This window comes from Branchiostoma lanceolatum, chromosome 1 (genome assembly GCF_035083965.1).
Source record: "Branchiostoma lanceolatum isolate klBraLanc5 chromosome 1, klBraLanc5.hap2, whole genome shotgun sequence".
In the NCBI taxonomy this organism is placed as follows: domain Eukaryota; kingdom Metazoa; phylum Chordata; class Leptocardii; order Amphioxiformes; family Branchiostomatidae; genus Branchiostoma; species Branchiostoma lanceolatum.
The window spans coordinates 12,802,495-12,827,980 of record NC_089722.1 but is presented as its reverse complement, the minus strand read 5'-3'; the positions used below and the strand labels follow the sequence as shown (position 1 = coordinate 12,827,980).

Genomic DNA, 25,486 nt, shown 5'->3' with positions numbered 1-25,486 from the left:
TAACTTTTCAGGAGGTTACGTTTACAATGTCTTCCTCCTTCCTGATGTAGATTGCTGTACAGGCTGTACTAATAGATGGAGCTTAGTAACACATAATGATGGTGCTTGTAGAAGCCTTACCTAGGCTGCAGTATGTAATGATTTCTGCTACAGAATGATGGGAAAGTTGAGTAATACTATAGATACTGCTCAATCAATCTTTGATAGAATGCTTATTGGTACATATACTCTAAGTTGTCTAATGCTGCACTGCTGTATATACCTCCGTTTTTTTACCAAGAATATGAAATCTCCATCAATGTTTTATATACAACATTTCTGAGAGATAGCCTGACTAAATCCCACTTCTAGCCACCCTTCCACTGGTCAGGCCCTTGCAGGGAGGGGCTCCTTATGGAGCCATTGAAAGGTGTGTTACACAGACTAGGTGAGGTGTGTTACACAGACTAGGTGAGCAACAATGCATTCAATATTATAGGAAATCATCCAATAGTTTGGATACTTCAGCTAAGATTCTGAGTACGAAATGTTTCAGTGTGTAACTCTATATCTCCCAGCACACTACATTTTGAAAATTGCAAATTCTCCAGAAATTAGGAATCTCTAACTAAGATTTAAAGCCATATGTCTTCTCCATAACTTTTAATGTTACAGTGCTCTTTCAAATGACATGTGAAACTTTATCCAGTGACGAAGACCCCATTCATACCAGGCTTCATGAATCTGGATTCACCTAAGCGTGGGATTGATCCTAATTCAAGACGTTTGGTATGAACGGTCCGAATCCGGCTCCGAGGGGGGGTCTAAGACTCTTCCAAATGAGGATTTGGCTTTGTGAATTGGATAAATCCCTTGCCCTTCACCAGATTCGCAAAGCCATGAATCCAGATTTGCAAAGCCTGGTATGAACGGTGTCAAAGTGAAATGTAGGGTAACCAACATGGCACCCTTCAAATTCAAAAACTGTCCTTCCAATTTATAATGTGGAATGACCAGTCCTTACTTTTTAGATATAGGTCTCATGTAAAAACATTGTATTTGGAAAGTAGAGAACGTATTTAAGCTGTAGGTAATTGTGATGCAAGGGTGCTTCAAACGGAGAGTTGATTTGAATGTGCCTTCCACCCAACAGACTTTTTGTGGTAGGAAAACAAGAATATTGAATGACTTTTGGTTAACAAAGCTCTTTATACACTGTAGATTTTATACCTAGCCGATGTTTCGGTTACCATTCGTCACTTTCCACAGGGCAATACTGACTGGTTCTACTTGGCACTGCAGCTAGGTGTTGCTGCTGCAGTGTGAAGAATACTGTTCCAAACATCACTGAATTTATATCCCTCCTCATCCCAGTTCATGACTGGAGTAAGTTTTCTGATCCAGACAGCCCATAGAAAGGTGACAGACAGTCACCGAAACGTCTGCTAGGTATATTAAAACTCTTTGGTTGTGTATCAAAGACTTTGTTAACCAGACTTTTCTGTGGTAGGAAAATTTCTGACATTTGCTGTATCTGAAAATAATCTGATACAAAATTGGTATGCAGAAAGCAACTGTCATACTTATGATGCACATCATACATGTATATATATATATATATATATGTTTGTGTCTAATGTACAGTGAATGTGGAATATCAATCATATGTTGTTGTTGTTTGCTGACTTTGAATTCAATCTCAGCATCTGAAAAGTTGCACTTATTAAGGGGGATTTTATATTGTAGCATCTGCGTTAAGATTTAAACAAAATGTTGTCTCGGGTCTTTCCCAGCTTGAGATGATTACAATGTCTTCATGGGGTGTTTTTCAGCGTAGCTGTTACAATAGATTGAAAATAAGACTTGAGTACCTTAGTAACGCGTTGGCAGGAAACTTGGTTTGAACAGATAAGTATAGTAAGGATGAAAAATGTCAAAGAAAATGTGTTCCTTTACAATGCAAACATTGAATGTTACAGAAATTTTGCATTAAATATGCTGCTTTAATAGAATTCTGGGTATGTTGTTATTTCTAATTCTCACCCCCTCATCTCTGTCTAGCTAACCACCTTTCCCTTCTGACTCCTTCTTCCGTCAGCTTTTTTCAGAAAGCCACAATCTTTCAATTGTTAATGTCATCTTTCCCAAGGACATCCTTTATCTTGTAAACTTAGTATCTTTATCTTATATCAAATTTTAATCAATAATTCACTATCTTTGATACTCTACCTGATAAAATGAAACCCTGCTCTTTCTATTTCAAACAGATATCCCCAATCAATCAATCTCAAACCTGCCCATTCCTATTGCAGTTACTTGTTGGCTTTTAAATTATAGGAAACATGCAACAAACCTGTAGTTGAGCGCAATGGATTTAGAGCGTCCCGTGGCGGCGAAGGAACTTTACTGCAGTACTGAGAAGCGAGAAAATTGTATGCAATTCTTAAATAAACTGCTAGACGCCGCTTTTGATCCATGCACATAACATTGCAGATCGGTATAGAGTCGCCAACCTCCTTTCGCCAACAAAACGAAGGAACTGTCTTGTATAGTATCATCGAAAGGAAAGAAAGAAAGAAAGACAGACAGAACGATTGGAGATCTTTGTTGAAACGTCATGGAAAACTAGCATTTACATATTAATTTAAAGCATATTCATTTTACCTCACCTATCTATAAAACCACAGGTTCAGTAGCCTCCGTTGCAGGCTCTGAACCGGCTTTTTGGGGGGCTAGGACCCTGTAACCATCAGCCAACCCTGTAACTATCAGCTGGCAGGGTTGGCTGATGGTTACGGGTTGGCTGCAAAAAGTGTATTATTTAGCCCCCCAAAAAGCCGGTTCAGAGCCTGCAACGAAGGCTAAGGTTCAGTTACTCAGTGTTCGATGCACCAGGGTCGGCCAAGGGTAGCCTAGGGGAAGCCTGGCAGGACTCGGAACCGCCAACACGGTTGGGTACAGAATTCTACGACCACCCCAACTGAATTTTATGTTTAATATTCTGCAAACTATTTTGCTTTTGCCATATTTCTGTATACAAAACTGGTCCCTCCGCATATATAAGCAGAAATTAATTTTACTGCTGATTCCATCAGTCCATGTGTAAAAGTACGCCCGGATGATAACGCCTCTAGCATTTTCTCCAATTGGCCAAGCAGGGGTTTCGGTCGAGTAGGGTAGGAGTGTCCGGGATTTTTTACCTCTGTCTCCCTTCAGGAAGAGGAACGTAAAAAATCCCGGACACTCCTACCCCACTCGACCGAAACCTCTGCTTGGAGAATACTCTAGCAGACTTGTGGTCCAAGCAGCCAATCCTCAACACTGTACAGGGAAAAAGAACAACAACGCGTATTAACAACTTGTCGACCATTCGCAAGCACAAATATCCGCAGATTAACAAGATTATCGGGGTGTCAATTACAGATTAACAAGACCGTTTCAGCAAATTCAAGGCAATAAAGTTACTTAATTGCTGATTTATCAGCATGAAAGCCTGTATTTTCTAAATTTAAGCAAGGAGGTTTAAATTGATTTAAACACGGCCGTCTTGCTTGATTTAAGTTACGCCAATCAACTCTATTATTTTGCAAGAAAGACTATCACATCGATTTGCGGCTACAAAAGTTGTGAATAAAGAATGAATGAATGAAAGACCTTTATTGTACATTTATGCTTAAACAAGCTAAGTACAGGTCATGGTGATAAGCAAAGGACTACATACAGTGGTGATAATATAACGTAATATAATGTGATATCTTATTGTGTCTAATAGGACTAATTTATACTTGTCTACTATTTATAGGTTCGACTTCTTCTCGCTTCATAAGGCAATTGTAGATGTTATAACCAGGGAAAAACACATACAAATACGGACTTCTAAAGTTATCCTATTCGGCTCTGATCTCAAAGCATGCAGATCGGTAGCTGCGTAGCTTTGGTTTTTGCGTGGCTTTTAATTTTTCTGACCAAAAAGTGTCAAAAGAAGGCTTGAAAAAACGACAAAAAACACATACCTGCTTGGTTGGAGATTATTGTTTCCTTGCGCTCTTGTTAGTACATCGGTCACTCCCACACTGCTGCAAGCTGACAAAAGAAAACACAAAAGGCGTTGTTATTCTTGTCTTTCCAATCACTCTCACAACAAAAGAATAACAAACACCATAAACAGACTCTTCAAAAGGACTTCACCGCCCATCCTACACACGTAGGGGGTGCGTCATCACTTTATGTGCTATAACCCCGCTCAGCAGGCGCTGTCGGGCGAGCTTTGCCGCAACCACGCCCTCCCTAATCTCAAAGCAGATGTCGCGATGTTTTTCTGGCACCCATCGAGGAGGTTTTGTATTTAACCTGCTTGCACCCATGCAGTCGTTGACATTTTTTATCAATAAAATATTTTAAAACCTGTAAAAAATGGGGCAACCAGAAATGGATTTATCATCCTAACATTTGCTTTATATGATATGAGATTACGCCCTCCCTATGACGGTGTCAGGGCGTGGTTGTCGCTAGCAACGGCTGAGCGAACATCCAAACGAGCCGAAGACACTGGAAGAAGCAGCGTTTACAATTCCCAAGGTAATCTATTCCAGGTTTTCGGAAAGTTGCTTCTTCGAAGAAAAAGAGAGGAACCCTCCCCCATAGCCCAGTAAAATAGTCATTTCAAGCGTCCAATACAACATGCCGAAAGAAAAACACAAACTTCCCCTAATAACTTTTCTGCAACATGACAAAGAGTTTATCTACCCACTGAAAAGTCTCAGCACAACGTAAAAGTGCAGATCGTAAAATACAATCAAAAAATACAAAAGGGGCCTAGTAGTATCGAAAAGAGTCGTGTAAAGTAGAAAATACAAAATAAAACAGGAAGACAAACGATCTTATGTCCTAGCCTAGTCTCTTTATCCTCACTATTTGCCCATATATATATGAACTTTATTGCTCGACAATCGTTCATGGTACGATGCATGGTAACCACAGTACTACAATGATAATCTATCCTACATTTAGAACTACGTATACAAACTCGGCAGGTAAAGTAGGTTCAGATACCAGGCTTATTATGTCCACGTACGTGCAAGATGTGTTATAAATCCGTTCCATGTTTTGTTTATGTAACAGTTTCACACGCTAGTGGAATATATTTCGTATCCCTACCAACTAGCTCGGCAGACGTCAGATCAATCATTGGGCATTATTCGATAATCATGGGCGTACCGTGGGTATGTCAGCACTTGGTCTGCGCTACGTCAAACCGTCACGACCACAGGCAAGCTGGCAACGTCTGTCTCCGTTTATGCAAAAGTAATTTTCGTGTTAGTGAGATATTTTCTGTACCTGTGCCAATTAGTTTAACATTCAGATCAATTATTCGATAATTATGGGCGTTTTGTGAGGATTTCAACACTTCATGTCTGTGTTGTCTCCCAACAGTTTGTCATGTATTGTGTCTTAGATGGAGACAAATGTCAATTAAGTTTTCTATTGTCGTCTCAATTCAGTGATACGGCTTCGGTCTGAGACAGATGTTTTCATCGATATCATTGGATTAGAATTTTTATTATTTTTTTTACAAGTTTATATGGCATCGACGCGCAAGTAATACGGCGAACAGTTCAGCAGACTAGAAATAGGGGCGACGGCAATAGCATGATTTAACCAAGGAGGTTTGATATATATAAAAATGATGTTTGCAAAATTTGGTCTACTAGCATCTATTCATCTCTAAAAGCACTGAATGGAAGAAACATGGCCCATGTGCATTCACAAAGTCACAGGCAAATTGTTTTTAGGTTATTCATGTTTTGTTTTGTTTTCCTTTCCTAAACCGAGCAGCAGTTTATAGAGCCATCGGTTTATAACGCCATTCTGTTTGAATAAAGTTTATTTTGTTCCCTTTGTCGGCGCCGTTGTTCCCACAGCACAAGTTCGAGCAAGGTGCGTCGGCATCGTCCGTCGGGTCCCTCAAGGGCAACGTGCTGCGATTCTCCCCGCTAGGAGGGGGCTTTTCTGAGGGATGTGCCAAACGTTGTCGGTCTCGTGCGTGTCTCCGCGGGACTCCATCAGAAGTGGCTGAAAAAACAACAAAAAGTGGCCAAACCGGGATGAAAATTTAATCCCCACCAGACTATCTACATTGGCTATAGGGAGAATGGTTTGTTATGCTAGGGTCACATTTCTAAGCCGGCGCCCGACCGGGCTGTTTGAGAAAACAAAGAATAAAAGATGCATATCAAGAATATACATAACGTATGGTAAGGAATAATTTTATAAAAGTTTTGTGTGTTTTGTTGTCTTTTATATCATAGTTTTCATTCCCACAAGCTGCCCGGCCGGGCCCCGGCTTGGAAATGTGACCCTAGCATAAGTGGGAGTTTGGCCACCAACGAGTAAAACATATTCACGGACTGACTTTCCTGGCCAAACTCCTTTATCAAATTACGTATCATTTTTCAGTCAGCGTAGTTGCAAGAGTGTGGTGGACACTAGCTAGCCTTCCCCAGGCCTTTCCAGGGGGAATTCACAAAAATAGGAATAAATGGCCAGGAGGCAGGACAGTTCCGGGCAGATAATATCCTATGGTGGCAAAGTATTCTCCTTGCCGCCAGCATAATTTGTCTGGTAGAGACTAAATGTATATTATTCTCCCTATTTGGCTAAATTTCACTATTTTTCAGCCAGCGTAGTTGCAGTGGTGTGGTGTGGTGTGGAGACTAGCGTGTCGGTCTGGCCCCGCTCAAACCCCCGCCCTCCCGCGGGGCCGGGCGGCTTACTCCCCGCCGCGCCGGGGTTAATTAATCCGGCATTTCTCCAGGTTATTATTCAATTAGGAAGGGTTATCATCAGCTACCTATCCTGGATTTAGGACGGGGCGTAATTGGATGCTCCTGTCAACAAATCCCTCCCCTCAAAGTGGCTCAGAGCCAAGTTGAGAGTCGGGGGCTCTTAAAGACGCTTTGTCTTCCAGTCGTGTTTTGACGTGGTGTCGTGGTCCTTGTAAATTCGCACTTTAGCGACTTTTCAACTTCAATTTGGCGGGACACATGCACTAAGTCGAAAAGCACTGACTGGTCTAGGTTAGATTTCCGGCTGGCTAAAACTCACTGAAAGGGGTACCTCTCAGCTGCAGGCACACATGGAAGAGTCTTTTTCAGCCTTTAAACCTTCAATTTCGTAGCCCACCATAATTAACAGGCTTTGTGCCTGGGCGGCTGTCCCGTCACAATCTGAAAACAGCACACATAAGGAGGAGACCCTCCCAAAAGACCCCAAAACAAAAGCTGGCTATGCCGGCTATCTTTTCGCTCACACGCATACACAAACACACACACACGCACGCGCGCACGCACGCACAAACGCAAACACAGAGAGAGAGTATTTAGCTAGCCCCTACCGAATTAAAGCGAAATCTGAACTTCAACTTGATACATGTTGACTAATTGGAAAATCGCCACTCAGTTCCAGCAAGATTTCCGGACTCGATTAGAAAAAAAATCGCTAAAACATGCTCAATAACGAAATGAGTAATTCTATCCCGTGAAAGATGGACTCAAGTAGTATTAGTACGGTTTTTAGGGATTTTCAAGTTCAAGTGTGGTTACTTAACTGTTTTTGTAACTGAATAAGGTCATTCTGGTTGCGCTTACGAAGGTATTGCCACTGTAAGTGGATTTGGGCGAACACAAATGAACAATAAACCATCTCGATTCACGGAGCTCAAAGTATCTCTAACGAAATGTCTGAAATACCGGGAAGCAGAGAACACACAGCTGTCAGGACTTTAACGGGACGCTCGTTGAATAGAGTCTGACCGGATCATCTTTTTCTGGTTACAGAAGGGCATTTATAGCGCTACTGTTGTTCGCACTTAGCACACTAAGCGGATGTGAGCGTGTGTGATCCCGGCCATCATTTTTTTACTAAAAATCATATAATCCTGTTCATTAATTTCACATACTAGTATCCTGTTCATTTCCGAATAGATCCACACCAAACCTAGCATCCAAAATTCAAAATATTCGTCATTAATATTCTGTGGGTGTTTTTCAGCCAGTTTTCCAACAAGACCTTGTGAAGATATTGCAAGATGGTGCCTTCAGTTTTGTTGTTGTTTGTTGTTTTGTTTTGTTTTGTTTGTGGATTAGTCAGCTAACGCAGCGGGTCTACTTGTTGTTCCGGGTACAAGCTAACCGGGCCAACGATTTCTGGCTTACATTTGCACTCGCCTGTCAAGCACTTCTTTTTACAACGACTTCAAATTTCAACTCAAGATTCTGATTGGTGTCCACCTATACGTTTAGACTAGCTTGTGAGTTTGTATATCAAGGCAAGAGATCAAAACTATGAAAATCAATGCGGGGTGTTCAGTGAAAAAACGAAAACATGAACACTCTGTCACTCCAGCTTCTACAACCAAAGAGTATATTTTGTCGCTGTCAACAAGAAGATTTAACCCCCCATGCTGCGACAGAGTCTCTAATCTACAGAAATGTCGTTCACTTCCTTATTTTCACGGTGTTGAGTGAAAAAGCGCGAACATCGGCACATTGTCACTCCCGTATGTCGCCAAGGCACTCAAAATGGGAGAACTTTCAATACATCTCTCTTGCTGTTATCAAAAAGGATGTGATACGATAGTCTATGATTTAAATCTGACGTTACCAGTTCACCTCCTTATTTTCAGTGTCGAGTGAAAGAAACATCGTCACATTGTCACTCCGTCTATCACCACGGTACTCAAAAATGGGAGCCAAAAATACATTTTTGTTGCTGTTATCTACTGTGACTTGTTACGATATGGTCTATAATCTACAGCGATGTCGTTCACTTCCCATCCTTATATTCACGGCGTTGAGTGAAAACATCGGCACATTCTCAATCGGCCGTTGCAAAGTAGTACTAGTAGGACTTTATTTGAATACAGGCAAAAATACATTTCTCGTGCTGTTATCGACATATGACCTGCTGTGATGGGGTCTATAATCTACAGAAATGTCGTTCACTTCCTTATTTTCACGGTGTTGAGTGAAAAAGCGCGAACATCGGCACATTGTCACTCCCGTGTGTCGGCATGTGACGGGGCGGATGTGTGAGTGACGAGGTTTGAGTGATGAGGCTGTCATCTCACGACAGACGCCCACCCCCTCTCAACACCACACCGTATCACACGTCTGTCCGCAGCTCTCATTGGTCGTCGCATAACAGACATGTCAGATGGTCGGGTGCGTGACGGCCTCGGAATCAGGGCTCTGGAGGTTTGAAAATTGAAATCTACGTAGTGGTATATTCACTCATATCCAAAGCCCTGCCTGGAAGCAATGACACAATTGATGTCAAATTGATGCTTTATGTCTAATAAAGTTTCTTAGAGGTAGAAAGGTGCCTGCTACTCTAGCCTCCGCTGCAGACTCCCTCCGTCTGTTTTCTTTTTTTTTAATTTATCGTTTTTCATTACATTTTGTTTCTTATTATTATGGGCCGAACAAGAAGGAAAGTACAATAAGAAATATCTAATAAGAAAACGGTATGGAGTCTGCAACGGAGGCTACTGCTACTCTATGTTGTAACATTTTCCCTTCTCACAGATACAGTATCTTGCTTTGAAAATTTGTTTGTCAAATTTCCGGTGTTTCGCCAAATCTATATTAGACCTAAAAATACTAGTGCCAAACGTCGTGGTCTACCAAATTTCCGTCGATTCTGCGATAGCGGCGAGTGTGGATTGACATTTGACGACTTGGTCATAAACTCTTGGACAAATCTTCAAGCAGATGAAATGGAAATGGAGTTGGAATGAAAAATCGTATCATTTTCTGAAGCACGTCTTCAGGGGCAAAGTCGTGACGGTTTCAGACTGGATCCCAAGATCGGACCGCAAGGCCCCTGATAGCCAGCTGTCAGAAAACAGGTCAAATCAGAAGAACCTCACAATCTTCCCATCCATCTTTTGTTTGGAGAATAACACTGCTGTGTATGAGAAAAACGGGATAGTCAAAATGTGACGATCTTCCCATCCAACATCTGCTTGGAGATTCCTGGAAGCGAGACTGTCCCCTCCCCACAAGGCCACACGTGGTGGTGGGAGGGGGGCGGGATCAACTTCCCACTGCGCTGCTCTGATTGGCTGTTGGTGCGCCGTGCTGACAGTTGGTATGACAGGATTCTAATCACCTCAGATTATTTTATTTAGAGGCGTTTTCAGCGCTGCTCAGTCAGTCCGGAGTCGTGATTTAGAGCGAGCCTGTCTGCTCTACAAACCAGTGACATCTGTGTAGTAAGCCAGTCCGCCCGTACAGACAAAACTTGACATGGCAGAGAAGAGGAAGAGTGCTCCCGTAACACTCAGCTCGCGAGCTCACGCCTTTTCCGTGGAGGCGCTTCTCGGACCCCGGGTGAAGAAACAGCGGACCGCCCAGTACCCTAACTCCGAGGATGCCGTAGAAGACGACTCGCTGGAAAACTTCAGCACATCCGGTAAGCGATTTTCTACTCCACTGACTCTTCTTTACAAATAATACAACCAGATACTGCTTTAGTCGTCTCCCGTATGCTTTACTTTTCCGTTATCAAAATTATTCGTTGACCGGTAATATAATTTTGTAATATATATGTTGCGTGCGAGTCGGCACACTGTGGAGTCGGCACTTGCATTTGAGATAAAAAGATCGTCTACTACTCAATGTACTCAAGTTGACAAACCAAGAGTAGGAGAATTTCTCTGGTATATCAAACCTGTCCATACTACTTGTGTGTCCTTCCTGTGACGACTAGCGAAACAAAGAGTATAGTTTTCATAAGCTAAATCTGGGTCGATAAACATTTCATTTCATATTAAACTTCTTGTTACATGTACTAGTTTTTGCCTCGTTTGTTATAGTTTGACTGACTTCGTGGTTTTATATATACAAGTACACTTTGATGAACATAATTCGTTGACCGATGATGATTTTGCGTTGTCCGCAGATGGCAGACATGGGGACCGTACGCCCGAGCAGAGTTCCTCGGCGCTGGGGTCGATCCAGGCCCTGCAGAGCCGGCTGGCCTACCCGCTGCCCCAGGCGGACGGGCCCGCTGACCAGGTGAGGGTCGAGCTGCAGGGGAAGGACCTGTGGGCACGCTTTCACGACATCGGCACGGAGATGATCATCACTAAGGCTGGCAGGTAAGACACCGCTCAAGACGTCTTCAATTGTTTCTTAAAGAAACTAGAAATACCATCTAAACGCCACTGCCCTGCTTTGACGACGTCACTGAATTATTGACACCGTACTTCAGGCACAGAAAATGGCACAAACAAGCACAGAAAGTGAGAAACTGCCCATTTAAAAGGGCAAAACATACATGTAACTGTTTCCTGAGTTTCCAATGCTTCTAAAATACGTGTTCTTGCATTTCGACTTGCCCACATACTGCCTTATTAAAAACACATAAATTTGTCTAAAAGTCGATGACCAAATTATCAATACAATTGTCTCCTTTTTAATGTCAAGGTCTGTGACTTTTTCCACGCCTTTCCGCGCGGATATGATAAAATATAGCTCGCAGACTGCCGTATCTAGTTGCAGCTATGCCGGCCATGTTGCCGGGCTGACCCCAGCCTAGCTGACTGCGCCGTTGCCGCATGGATTTGACCCGCAGTAAAATTTGACATTGAGGGAGAGACAGGATAAGTTTTCAGCGCCGCATTCCTCACACATTTATGGTCCCAAGTTTTTGGAAAAATCTCGATATAACTCAATGTTTCTTACAAAACATTTGTAGAAAAAAGTTTGTTAATGAACGAGGGTTGTTTACGAAGGCGCGGGGACGGGAAATGTTGTCCCAAATCGCTGGTGAATTTGTCTCGTCATATTTCTGATATTCAACGCCGCACTTGTTGACAGTATCGAATGTCGCCCAGCCGTACTTGCACGTCGACACATAATTCTCAGTCATCTTATTTCGCCCATTTCAACAGATATATAAAGTCACCGTATATATAACTTTCTCCTGTTTTTATGGGGTGGGATCCAGAAAATTTGTTCCGTCCGCTATTGTTATCCAAACATTGGTGCTAAACTTGAAGTCAAAAGTTTTGTGCCATGAAGCAATAAACTTTCGGATTATACTTCATTCTAAAGATATGCTAGCCCTCGCTATGTCCATACCTAAAAGGCATACTAGTAATCCGTAACTGTATTTCGTTTTCTCCCATTTTAAACACCTTTCAGACGTATAGGGGAAGTGTATGATGTTGCCATCATAGGAACTACGCTACCGTAGTTTGTAAATCGTTTGCTTCCAGACACATTTTCCTAGGTATCCGTAACAAGATGTGACCGTTGGTCAACAAGTTAAGTTCTCAGGCTGCTATCTACCTTTCAGCAATAACACGCATAACGTTAATACAGTGAAATACATGCTACAATAGTAAGTTTGTGACATTTGTCTGACCGTTGATCGTCTTTTTTCCAGACGCATGTTCCCGGCTATCCGTACCAAAGTGACCGGGCTGGACCCAAAGGCTCAGTACATCGTGATCATGGACATCGTGCCGGTGGACAACAAACGTTACCGGTACGTGTACCATAGCTCCAAGTGGATGTGCGCCGGGTCCGCGGACGCCCCTCCCCCGCCCAGGGTGTACGTGCACCCCGACTCCCCTGCCTCGGGTGAAGCCTGGATGCGTCAGACCGTCTCCTTCGACAAACTCAAGCTCACTAACAACGAGAACGACGAACAGGGATACGTGAGTAACTTTGAATCAAAACTTTTTATGAACACAACAATTATGCAGTCAATACAAAATCATCATTTCACGCGAAATAACAAACAAGAGGAATATCGATACCTTTGTAATATTTAACTTGCTAGATTCATGATGAAAAGGAACAAGGATCAGGCACATTTCTCAACCTAGAAGCGTTGAAAAGTAACGACTTTATTTGGACAAGTTCAAATTCACCAATCTCAAAAACGAACGCGTACTAAGGACTTCATGGACTTGCGCGGTACGGAGTAGCTGTAATTTTTATTTTACTTTAAAAAAATGACAACACAAGCATTTCTAAATGTTGAAATATGTGTTCGTCGTTAAAGTACAGACAATCGACACATTGTAAGGACGAGGCATTGTGTTTTGATACCTAAAACGGAGATGATAGTTCTGCCCAAGTTGTAGTTCTCTAAACTTAGTTACGCCGTTCATTCGTACAGAATTTACACGACGCACACTCGAGAAAATAGCGTGTCACAAGGAAACAGCATCATAAATAACATAAGTCTGGCGATGACAGATACCGCTTTATTAACACGTACGGTATAATTTGCTACAATCAGAGCCAGCAATAAACACCTATGAATAATGTTGTAGTTGAACACATGTGGAGATTGTGGACTAAACAGAGGACGCGTTCTTTTGAAACTTCTACTATTTAGCTTACTACAACCTCTGGCAGACAGAGAGGGGGACTAAAATTCGGTCTTGCACGCTGATATATGTAACAGTTAGGAAGATCTAGTCTATATCTGCATCTTTTTATGGCAAAGCGAATAGTAGTAGTACAAAGCCATAGTATAGCGAGGGCGCGTAATTTCAACAGACATAGAAGTCGTCCAGAAAAGGTTCTGCAACCAGGCGGCTAACGCCACTTGGCAAGCACTCGCCCTATTTCGGCAGATTTGCACCATATCTTTATGTCCAAGAGGAGTGAAGTAGAGGGACTAGCGAATCTGTGGGTGCGGAAAGCTGTTGTCTTGTGCGCCTGCCGGATGATGAATGACCACGCTTATCGCACATTACATTAACGTGCCAGTGGAAAGCCGTGACGTGATAAAATAGCGATATTTAGCGGCAGCTCGCGAATTGATGACAGCAGCTCGCCAACAGCCGGAAGCAAATAGCGAGCGCACCCAGACACGGACACATGGCTGTGAGATGGCCGACAACTATTCTCCAAGCAGACGGTTCGCTCATGTGGTTAGCTACTTCTTGTAGCCGCGATTGCTTTCGTTTGTCTCAAACAAGGAGGCCTAGGTTTCATGATCAATTCTTGCCTAGAGAAATCGCGGTCACCGCTTGTTACTACTACCCTACTAGCCCTCGACCGAAACCTGTTCTTGGAGAATAGCCGACAACACCGTTGCAGTTGCTACTTAAGTAGTACTTTCCTCTTGGATATAGGGTGAAAATGTTATCGGAGGATTTACCTGGATACAAATGTATAGTTGTCAAATCATATGGCCTGCTTTGGCAAAGAAATTTTACTATAAAGTCAGCCACAGCGAAGGAAAAACCGTTGTACTATTTGTGCTACTCTACTCTTCTACTAGAATCCTTATTAAAACGTCTTCGATTCTAAATTATATTTCCGTTTTCACACAACGAACTTGTTCGACCAAGGATCAACTACCGGACAGTGCCCACAGCGCTAATCCGACACCATAGAAAAATATTATTTTATCTTGATAAGCTTGGCGTTTTGTTTATTTGTGGCTCGTGTGAAAATGAATATACATGACGTGTGTACAGTGCATCCTGTAACAGAGATGTCAGTACCGCATGTGGCCCACAAGTACGGCATCAGTTCAATTAAATCACAAGACCTCGAAAAACATATTGTCAAGTTTAGAATTTGTTTTTCGCGATGACTTAGGTTTAGAATCTAGGTTTGCTTGTTTTTCGTTCCTGAAAATGAATATTTTGCCTTGTGTCCTCGCCACAAAACCACACCGTTGACAGGCTTGGTTTGTGTTTATTCGTTCCTGGTGAAAATTGATACCCGAACTTGACATATGTTTGTACAAAGAGAAGTTTCATGACAACGTTTTCCTCGAGTATCCTCTCACCGAAATCTCGCTAATCTGGTTGACTATTTATATATGTCCTGGAATTCAATGTCGACAGTTATCATGTCAAGGGAAAACAATTTGTCTACCGTCTGAATTCGGTAGACTAGTACCATAAACATAGAGCAGCCACTTGTTCTTTTGGTCATCACTATTCAAACTATGTTCACTTTATTTGTTAATCATTAGCCTTAACTGCAATAGGTTGACTTCGAAACGTACATTTTCAGGATTTGTTCCATGTCTGTATGCTTCTCACCATGTAGAAAGATTTCAATCCCACAAAATATCCTCCAGACAAACGCGTTGCATCTATTTTCAACGACTACGCGCAGTTTGCTGATAGTTTTCTGCTGGCTATCGAGATCTCATGTTGTCCAAGCGAGATCTCGAAACACGCCAGGAAACACGTACTGTACTGTATCAGAAACTTGCGCGAAGTTGTTGGAAAAATTGTCTAGCGGACGGACTCCATTTCCCCTCCACGCCACCCTCCCCTGTCGTGACGCGGGTCGCCGCTAATATGCACCAGGTCATTTCATGTGGGGAGCGGCAAAAGGAAAAGCGTCATTAGGACCAAATTTGTTGTAGCGATGCGGCCCAGATGTGTTCGTGTGGGAGGGGGTGTTCGCGTTGAAACGAAACCGGCTGGTTAAAACCGCTCATAAAACAACAAGCTTCGCGCCGGTCGCTTTCAATTTAGGAAGTCATTTTCCAAACTTCAAGGGCAGCTTGTTGGGCGTCCTGCATTAGAACTTGATATAGCATGTACACATGTACAGTAGAGTTAGGCTAGTCGGTCCTGTAAAATACATGTAGTGTGCAGATAGTGTGCAGATCCTGTAGAAGTCAACACCTCTGCATCATAGTGCATGACCACTTTTTTCGGGTCGTCCGTTAGATAATTCTTGAATTCGTGTAGTCTTACAATTTTTGTTCTTATAAAGTTATATATATACGATATATATATGACCCATATATTAGCGATTGGGGGTCTGGTATCCAGGCTATACATTACAATGTTTGCATATTTATTACAACACCAGCATAACTGAGTACATTTGTACTAGTACACGGACCAGCTACCCTTCTTGGTCTTCTTTTAGATGATTCTTGTTATTTTCCGTACATGGTGTAGTCTCCGATGTGTAAGGAATACTATGAGGCTTGTCATAACATCCCGAAGCTAGCGGGGGTCAGGTTTTCTGACCAGCCAGCTCAGCTCACCCCTGGGAAAATGTGTTGAAAATCAAGACGTAGCAGGCTATATTAATACTGCACTATGGATAACATCATTCGGAAGCTCATTTTTTAATGAAGCGCATGATTGTTTAAGCACTGAACACTGACTGGTTAGACATCAGAAATGACCAACACTTTGATTTGCTGATCGATTTTTATTTAGCATAGAGATTTAGAATATGAAAAACAATCTTTATTTTACATATACTGAAACGTACATGAAGTTGTAGATCATCATCGATCATCATCTTCTTCACTGCTTTTATATGTGTTATCATCTAAAGATGTAGCATAGCTGTCACAGCAACAGAATTGTCAAGAGGGCTGCATTGGTTGAGCAAGGATCAAGGCATTGTTGGTCAAATTGCATCTCTAGTACTATCTAACTTGTTAATACAACACTACAATCAGTAAGACATTTGATAATAATAAGGCTGCCAACTTGAAATTAGGAAAATAACTTTCCAAAAATTGCAACAGAACATCACTTTTGAGATGACTTACCTTTGACTGTTTATTATATTTCACAGATTATTCTCCACTCGATGCACAAGTATCAGCCAAGAGTCCACATCATCAAGAAGACAGGACACACAGACCTGACCAACAAGACCAGCATATCGCCGGGCGACAAGGCACAGACGTTCTCCTTCCCAGAAACCGTGTTCACCACCGTCACCGCGTACCAGAACCAACAGGTAAGAACTTTGCAGGTCTTAAAAATGGCAGTGATTTGGAACCAGCTCACCGAAGAACTTCTCTTCCACTATTCGTGACTGAGAATACAGACACTATGTACAGAATTTACATGTTCATTATACCTGGGAAAAAGTACAACGAACAGTGGACCAGAGCTTTATGTCCCACTTAGAAATGTGACCCTTTCCAGTAGTGTGCATGTTGTGTAAGGGAACAGTCAGGATTTAAATTCTCAACCTCTTGGTCCAGAGGCAGGGTCTCTAACCACTGGACAAGCACAACATTCTGAATTTGGATTCTTAATCTTAGTATTGTTTCTTAATCACAGCTGTTGTTGCCTTAAATCTTCCTTTAACTTCTCTATCACTACAGATACTGATTCAAAGTTGTTCTTTTCCCCACAGATCACAAGACTGAAGATTGACAGAAATCCATTCGCAAAGGGCTTCCGAGACTCTGGCAGAAACAGGTGAGACACCTTTTAACTTAGTGGTCCATTGTGCATTGAACCCTGCAAGTCACTTTGAATCTAGACACTGCTTTCCTAGTTATGAAGACAATGAAGACACCTTGTTGGAGGCTCTGCTATTCAATTTTTTACTGGATATAGAGTGAACCTTTACATGTCATTTTAAAGAGCATGCTTCCATATCATTGTCTGTCATTACATTGTACTTCAGTCATAATTCTAAGAAATATGGCTGGTCAACTTACAAAATAGTTAGCCCCAATTTGGCCGAATTCTACAATATTTCACCCTACAGATAGGTCTGTTGGAGACTATGGTTTACCCTCCTCACTCCTACTCACCCTTGTCAGGAAGGCTTACCTTATCTCCTTACACTGTAACTCACCCTACCAGAGGGGAGATTTTAGAGTTTGGCATTACAGGAGCAGCCTTCTTAAGATAGCAATCAGCTAAGAAGGTTTAAGATGTTTGGTTCAACAACTTCAACATATCTTAAGCCTCTCAAGTTGTTCACCAATTAAGGTACACTGTTAAGTGGCACCATGTGTTAACGGCAACCACTGACAAGAAACACTTGTTGTCTTCAGTTGTAATTTGGAATCTGTATCATTAGGCCTATACATCTGATAAATTTGACTGATGAAATATGTTATATCATACCTTTATTCAGATTCTAATTGATTTAGATCTAAATAAATTCAAAGTGACTCAGATCCTTTAATGACTCCTGAGTAAACTGAGTAGTGGCCTGTCTGTCAGGAATTGTACTCAGTGTTCAGCTTTTTTTTTGCTTTCTCAATTCTGTATCTTTGACAATTGGTTTTTAAGGCCTTCAGGGTACACACCAGATACATGTATAAGGCATTTGGTGACAAGCTGTTTCCATCACACAGTTTTCTAAATGTTCATCTTTAGCACAAGTTGTGATTACAAAATTCTATGAACCAGAGAACAATCTTGGCATGTCTTTTCCACATGGTACATCTGCAGTGCCAGTTTCTCCCAGCAGCAGGAATAATGATAAACTGTTCCCCCCTCCCCCTGATTATAATTCAGCTTGAACAAACAATGCCAACCATCTGATCGTCATCAGAAACAACCGGTTGTGTTCGTTTCTTCGCGTTAAACTTCCCCGTCCTTCTGCTGAACTTGTTCCATCGCAGCACCCCTACCTGGAAGGTGTGCCTCTGGTTGATATTACAACCCAGCCGGAAAAATCACTTACGAAGACACTTTTGATTCTCAGTATTAAATCATTCGAGCTTGCTTAGAACATCACCTGTGTTGGTTGGAAGCATTTTTAGAAAGACTAGCTGGTATCCAAACCTATTTTAGCTGCTGACTCTCTTTTGTCCTCTCCATACATACAGGAAAGGACGAAAGGGACTCAGTAGCTATAATAGGTTTGGATACCAGGCTAAAACTAATAGGAAACATTGTGGTAGTCTAGTGAGGAAAGCTTTCAAATTTGGATCGAGTCAGTCCTGTTGGATTTAAAATGCCTTTTTCAAAACTCCTTGCTTAGATCTTTCTACAATCAGTCTGTGAGCTGATGGTATCATTTGAAAATAATGTGTCCTCTTTTCCTTGGATCTATTTGGAACAACATTAATCAGTTACATTGTATATGCTATTCAAAAAAAAAAATTCACCTATTCCTATTTCAAGTCTGACAGAAAATTCCTCTTAAGAGTCATATGTTTTTGATACCTTTCTTCCTTGCTTTTAGAATAATAACATTGATGAGTATAAACGGTTGTTCAGTTCTTGGATAGAACACCTTCTCCCAGCCTACCTCCATGTTGGATGGAGATGTCAGTGGGAGGGAAGCTGGGGTGACCCTTTGACCCCCCAGGCCTGCCTCAGATTTCATGGTGCACCTTGATGACTTCATTTGGCCCCTCCTCATGTCCACACTGGGACCTCAGCAGTAGCATGTGGCCGGCTGAAGCAAGTTATTGCTTGGTTCTTATCCCTTTTTCACAATTTTTTTTTCTTCTGGAAATGGAAATACATTTCTGAAGATGCTGTTAAGTTGTTGAGTCATTAAAACCAAGCAGAACCTAAAACCGCAAAGGAGCCTGTGTGAAAATGTTCAATGCCAAAGTCAAATATGTCTTGCACAATTAAGTTGACATAAATAGAAAAGAATTTCATGAATTACAAAGGTAGGGAAAAAATACACCATTACCTCTACCTGTCTCCATGAGTCACCATTGCCTGTGTAACTAAATCATCTTGCTATCAAGCCTGTCATCACTAATTAAGATTGTGTGCCCTAATTTGTAACTGCTGTGTCATTGACCACAAGCCTAATGTACCATGTCTTTGCAGGTCTGGACTGGAGTGCATCATGGACAGTTACGCCTTGTGGCACAACCCCGGCCGACCCCTGACCTACGGACAGTATACCTCCATGAAGAGCCAAGGTACGTGATGGTCTCACATAGGAGTTTTCTTTCAACAAACTTTAATTTGGAATGTCATTTTCAGACTTCAAGGCACCATTTTAGTAAAAGAAGCTCTTCCAAGGTTAAATTCTTCTGAATCAGCCCAAAAACCAAAAAAATTCATTTGTTGTGCCCCCAAAGTGTTGACATGAACAGCCAATCAGCACAAAGCCCTGATATGCTAAAACACACCTGTGACCTTCCACCTTAGCAGAACTAAAGGGGGTCAAGGACAAAATGGCTGCCTTGAACTGGAAGGGTAGCCAAGTTGTCATTCAAGTACGTGCATGAGTTCACCTACAGCAGCTGGCTGACTGCTTGTAAGAAATGAGTATTCTAAAGTGGTTTCTGAAAGTTGCCCTAGCAAGTGCATCTTCATAAAGACTGTCCAACCATTTCATTGCTATCAACCATCAACAAAAGACACAATACAACAATCTTGAAAGGAAAATTTGCATGCATGGATGAAATACTTAGAATAGATATGCAGTAGTCTTATTCTATGGATACACATGACATTGTGGGTTATACTTCGTATCTGTGGGTCATCTGTATAATAAACCTTTCCCTTTTATTACAGAGGAAGACAAGCTCATGTCTGGGATTCTGCCCCCACCCTCTCCTCCGACAGCGTTCTACCTGGCACCCAACACGTTCAACGTCGGCTGCCGGGAGGGGCAGGCATGTATGACACCGGACCGCTACCACGAAACATCGCAACGGACATCCATCAACAAGGAGAATGTTTTCTCACCTGACCTCCCCTCTGACAGTTCGCGACTGGTGCACCCACAATGCACTGCAACAGGAAGTATGTGTAGACATCCGCTGATGTCAGAATCACCGTCGTTACCCCACCCCGACGACTACGTCCGACACACAGTGCCACAACCTCCCAGCATTCCCTACCAGTACCTTCCCAGCAGCCCCCACTTCTCCCAGACAACCTTGAGCCCGACCCAGCACAGCCCGCTGCTGGGCGCCCCCTACCCCTCCCCACGGAACTGCAGCGCCGGGTCGTCCCCTCAAGCCTTCCTTCCCATCAGCCCCTCCACATCCAGCACTTCCTCCTGCCCCACGACCTCCCACCTCTCTCCGACCTACTGCACCTCCGCAACCTTCCCACATCCGTACTTCAACAACCTGCAGGTGCTGCCGACCTCTGCCCTCCCGACCTCTGGCTTCTCGACCTCTGCCCTCCCGACCCCTGCCCCCAGCGGCTACGGCTACCTGCATGGACAGTACAGACTGGCAGTGCACAGAATACCCAGTCCTCAGGCATCGCTAGTATGAAGACTTTGAATCTTACAATAACAAATGAATGTCAACAAACTACAATGTAGTTACTACAAATGAATGTAAATATTATATGTTGGCAAGCAATGCCGTTTCTTGTCAAGAAAATTTCTGTTCTGCTGGTCATTTTGAATTTGAAGAAATGCAAACTTGGAAAGTTGATAAAAGTTACGTCCACAAGTCAAATGTTACAACAAAAGATGCCATAGTTTAACATATAGAAGAATACATTTTCAGTAGTGTGTTTGACATGTAACGTTACATTCAGTCCTGATTATTGGAAACGTTGGTTTTCCAACATATGGTGCCTTTGCAATTTGCAAATGACTCCATACATTAAAAGAGACCAGCTTTGTCTGCACATATGAATGACACAACAGGCTGCATGGCTGTGAGTTGATGCTACATTCCAAATGGTTCCTTCTTTCCCCAGCTGAGTTTGGTAGGGTGTAAATTTTCCAGTCAGCAATGTCGATTCTGGCAAGGTCAAATGACAAGGTCATCTCAAATCCACAATAGAACACTGTCATTCTTTCTCCCCGATTCAGAGACTGAATCAAAATTTTTGTGTGTGCCAAATCTGGTGTATTGATCGCTGGCTTGTTATATTTGTCACCAGTTTGAAGTAAACATTACACTTTGGTATGACTGTGAGAAAGTGTTCTTTGCCACCATGAATTACACATTACATTGCAGTAATTGCTTGTTCTATCAATGCCATGTCTGGAGATACTGACCTGTATGTATATGTTGCTTTGTTGTCAAAAGGACTGCAGCTCTCTTCCCTACCTCTGGTTTGCTTATCATACTGTTATAAACATTAGAACAAAATGTTACCGGTGGAGAGAGACATATCGTAATTTTAGCTCTACAGTCTGTTAAAGGAGCATTGGATCGATGAAAGTCTTGAAAAGACTATATTTGTAACTTATGATGAAAGCAGAATGCCATAGAAGTGGTATTCAACTGTGTGTATTTGTATGACAAAGCACTATTGTAATGTTCAATCACTTAAAAGTATGTCAGAGCACAATGATATTTCAGATGTTGTTTCTTTAATAACATATTCCAGTCACAAGTTGAAATGCTTGGCTTTTAACAGAGTGACCTTGAAATGTGGAAAATGTATTTCCAAATTTGAAGTTACATTGAATGTACCGGTATTATGTGTTTTCTGAGTAAACGTGTTGAATGCTCTCTTGGCTTCACAGTTTCACAGTTGTTGGTTTGCTCTTTATCGCCACTTGCTGTAACATAGTTGAGGTGATGATATCCTGGGTGAGTGTTAGCCTCTCAGTTTGTGTTCCACACACGTCAATCCCCATGCCACAGACTCCAGACATACCTACCATGTGTGGGGCATGGCTGACATTCACTTAGCCCCTCACCACACCAAAGGCGTGGCCACATTTTCGTCGCCAAATTCTGCGATGACATTGGAGAGGCGACAGCTGTCCAGTTTCGTTTGTCGCCGTTTTGGTTAAGACCAGCATTAATATAGAGGTATCCACTCGCGGACCGTAAGGCGATCTGGGACGGAGAGGAATAAAAATATCGCTGTGAACATGATTGAGAATGTTTGCGTCTGAGTATTTTGTTATGGTACGTGATACCATGTGTCCAAGGGGAAATGCCCCCCCCCCCCCACAACTAGTACAATATATCCAACACTAAAACCATCTTAGTTTTGAAAAGACAGCTGGTGACCAGCAATTTGAATAAAGTTAGTTAAAAGTCATATCTTTTTTATGGAGATGGATTAGTGACAGACGTATTGGGTAAATGTCCTCTTAAATGACAATAAAAATTCAGCTGTCTGTATCTATATAGCGGGTACGACCGCCATTAGGCGTAACACACCAGCTTCGCACTGTACATTCAGTAATAAAGGTTTTCCAATTTTGCACATGAAACAAAGGTTTTCCAAGTTCCTAATGTCTTTCCCAATTCAAAGTGACTTAAGTGTTACCCTCCTTAATTCGTCACCTGTCACCAAACCAGACTATCGTTACCTGGGGAACATGTTACGCATGATTCTATTAATGTAGGACTGGCCCATAGAATCAAGAACTGGCCCGTTACCTTTATAACCCAGCAGGATAGGACAAGATGAGCACAGAGACAGCCTCACAAGCAGACAGCTGGATTCAAACCCCTGTGCCCAAGTCATAACCCGAAGTCAACACATGTTCACAGAAACTGGAGCCATTCCCCTTAGTTTCTAAATCTCCTGTCCATCCAGATTCTATTGGATTGATAATGACAGTACCATCTTATTTATCTACCAGCTGAAGCTACCTCCAATCACCCTTACCCCTTGGAAGCCAATTCCTCAAATTTCCTTTAAAAAAAGTTAAATCAAGGAGGTCTCCTTGGTTAAATCAAGAATTAAAGACAAACCACAGTACACCCCAGACCAGTTGAAACCTGCTGAATTTTTTAGCTAGAGTGCTCCCAGCCTTTAGCCCATAAAGCCCTCCTCCCTACCCCCTGTACTAGAGCAGAGTTGAGTCTTCTGCCACTGGTACAATCAATGACTATAAAAGTAATGGGGATGGATGAATAGTGAATACAGCTCCACAGACCTGTTGGAACATTATACATGTACTGAAATGTCAAATGATACGAAATGCAACCACATCCCTTAAAAAAGGGATTTTAGATAAGCAGAAGAAGAAGAACCAACCCCTCCTTTAAGTTACCCCCTTCCTTCATTGTCCTTTAACCCTACTCCCATTCCTACACCCCCTCCCCTCCCTACAGCCTGGGTCTCCCCTCTCTACAGCCTGGGCCTCCCCTCCCTACAGCCTGGGTCTCCCCTTCGTACACCCCTCTCCCCATCCTACACCCCTCTCACCCAGCACCGTAGTAGAATGAGTGAAGACAGCTTGACAGTTTAACAGCTGGATCCATCCCCAGACCAGTTGGAACATATTAATTACCAGGCTCGTTACCAATGGATTGGTAACGGTCCCCTGTCAGGGGAGGGGGGTCAGGGGTTGAGCAGCCTTGGGGTGCAAGACCCCCTAGCCCCTTGCACAACCTGGAGGACTGAAGAAAGACAAGGCCCCTTAGCCTCATCACCTGCTTCCGGGATGACTGGGAATTGTCATGACATGTAAAGTTGGAAGAATGCTACAAGTTTCTAACAACTTTTAAAAGTCAACTATCTCTGTTGATGACATGACAGAGGTTCTTGAAAAATACTTCCCACTAGAAATTCACCAATACAAAGAAACCTGCCACAAAGGTGGCCTTCAAAATTTCCTCTCCTTGAAATGAATGTGTTGACAGCCTGTGTAGTTAATCTATGGAAGTAGTAATTCTCATGTGTACCTGTATAAACAAACTCTACATATCATGTAGGCCCTGGTGCTATTAGCATGTCTGATAATGGTCATTAGAATTCCAGTGTTTACAAAATACACAGTAGTGATTGTTTTTTCTGTAGGCATCATTAGAATCCATGTAAACATTGAGAAATCTGGGCTTCAGCAAGATAATAACGCGGTTCATGGGAGCTGGATTTCTTTTCCAAGGAAGTACTGTAATGATAATTTGATTAGTAAAGGTAATTTCTGCGGTAAAGACAAAATGGAGTGTATGGAAAGTTCCCGATAGAACAAAAAGAAGTCCATGCAATATTAAAGTGTATTTAATACATGTACATTGTATAAGCCCAAGAAAGGCCCAGAGAGCCTGCTATGGAGGCTAGGATTTTTATGACTTAATGAAAGAAAAAAGCAGAGGGATAAGAGCTAATAAGACTATTGAGTTATACATTGTAGTTTCAATACATTGTCAACTGTTTGCTATGATAGAAAAATGATAATGACACAGTTAGAAACATGTCATTTCTGTATCAAACTGCAATCATTCAGCACTCTCCATTTTAAGTTTTCATCACCTGCAAAACTCATGACAGGACAGGACACACTCCCCTCCCCTCAGCTGGTGTTGTCAAAAGGTTCTTTCTTCACTCGACTTTCCACAGGCAAGACTTAGTCACAACAAAACCTTTGGACACAACAAAAAAACTCCATCAGATAATGTAGCTGTGAAGTTGTACCAAATAAATTACCACAACCACACATAAAAAAAACAGAGAAATTCATTTTTGGGAAATTGAAGCACAGGTGACCTAAACATTTAGGACGCGCCCCAATAAAGTGGAATGTCAGCAAAACCGTATACAAACCTGACTGCCTCTCTTCAGAGCTTGAATCTGAAATTCTATAGCTAACTTCAAAATCGTAAATGACTAATATAGGCTTGATTATTTTTCTTACACTAGTATTTCGAGCTCTGCGAGTAATAGGGTTATCATATTCAACTTATTTTGTGTGCATTATGACATGTTACAGAAGACCTAGCTTATGAAAGTCCCGTTACTTTCTAAAGATGTCAATTAAGTATCCTGTATCCTTGCAAAGCCTATGATTGTTTTGGGCTGCATTCTATTAGATACCACTGATGCCAAGGATCAAACTGGTTTTCCAAATGTCCTTGGCTTAGACTTCTGTAG

At 42.2% G+C, this 25,486-nt stretch overlaps 1 protein-coding gene and 1 long non-coding RNA gene across 2 annotated transcripts; one reads left to right on the top strand and one right to left on the bottom strand.

Moving 5' to 3' along the window:
* The first annotated feature begins 10,153 nt into the window (after positions 1 to 10,153).
* Positions 10,154 to 22,158, top strand: LOC136435400 (T-box transcription factor TBX15-like). Its single transcript, XM_066428871.1, has 7 exons — positions 10,154 to 10,452; positions 10,942 to 11,140; positions 12,433 to 12,706; positions 16,578 to 16,745; positions 17,151 to 17,215; positions 19,550 to 19,644; positions 20,246 to 22,158. The coding sequence occupies exons 1-7, from the start codon at positions 10,287 to 10,289 to the stop codon at positions 20,956 to 20,958; spliced, it is 1,680 nt and encodes a 559-aa protein (XP_066284968.1). The 5' UTR covers positions 10,154 to 10,286; the 3' UTR covers positions 20,959 to 22,158.
* LOC136435408 (uncharacterized) lies at positions 21,995 to 24,007 on the bottom strand. The gene is made up of 2 exons (XR_010755838.1): positions 23,904 to 24,007; positions 21,995 to 22,491 (listed from the first exon to the last, which is right to left on the bottom strand). It is a non-coding gene; the product is annotated as an uncharacterized lncRNA (long non-coding RNA).
* Between the last annotated feature and the right edge of the window lie 1,479 nt (positions 24,008 to 25,486).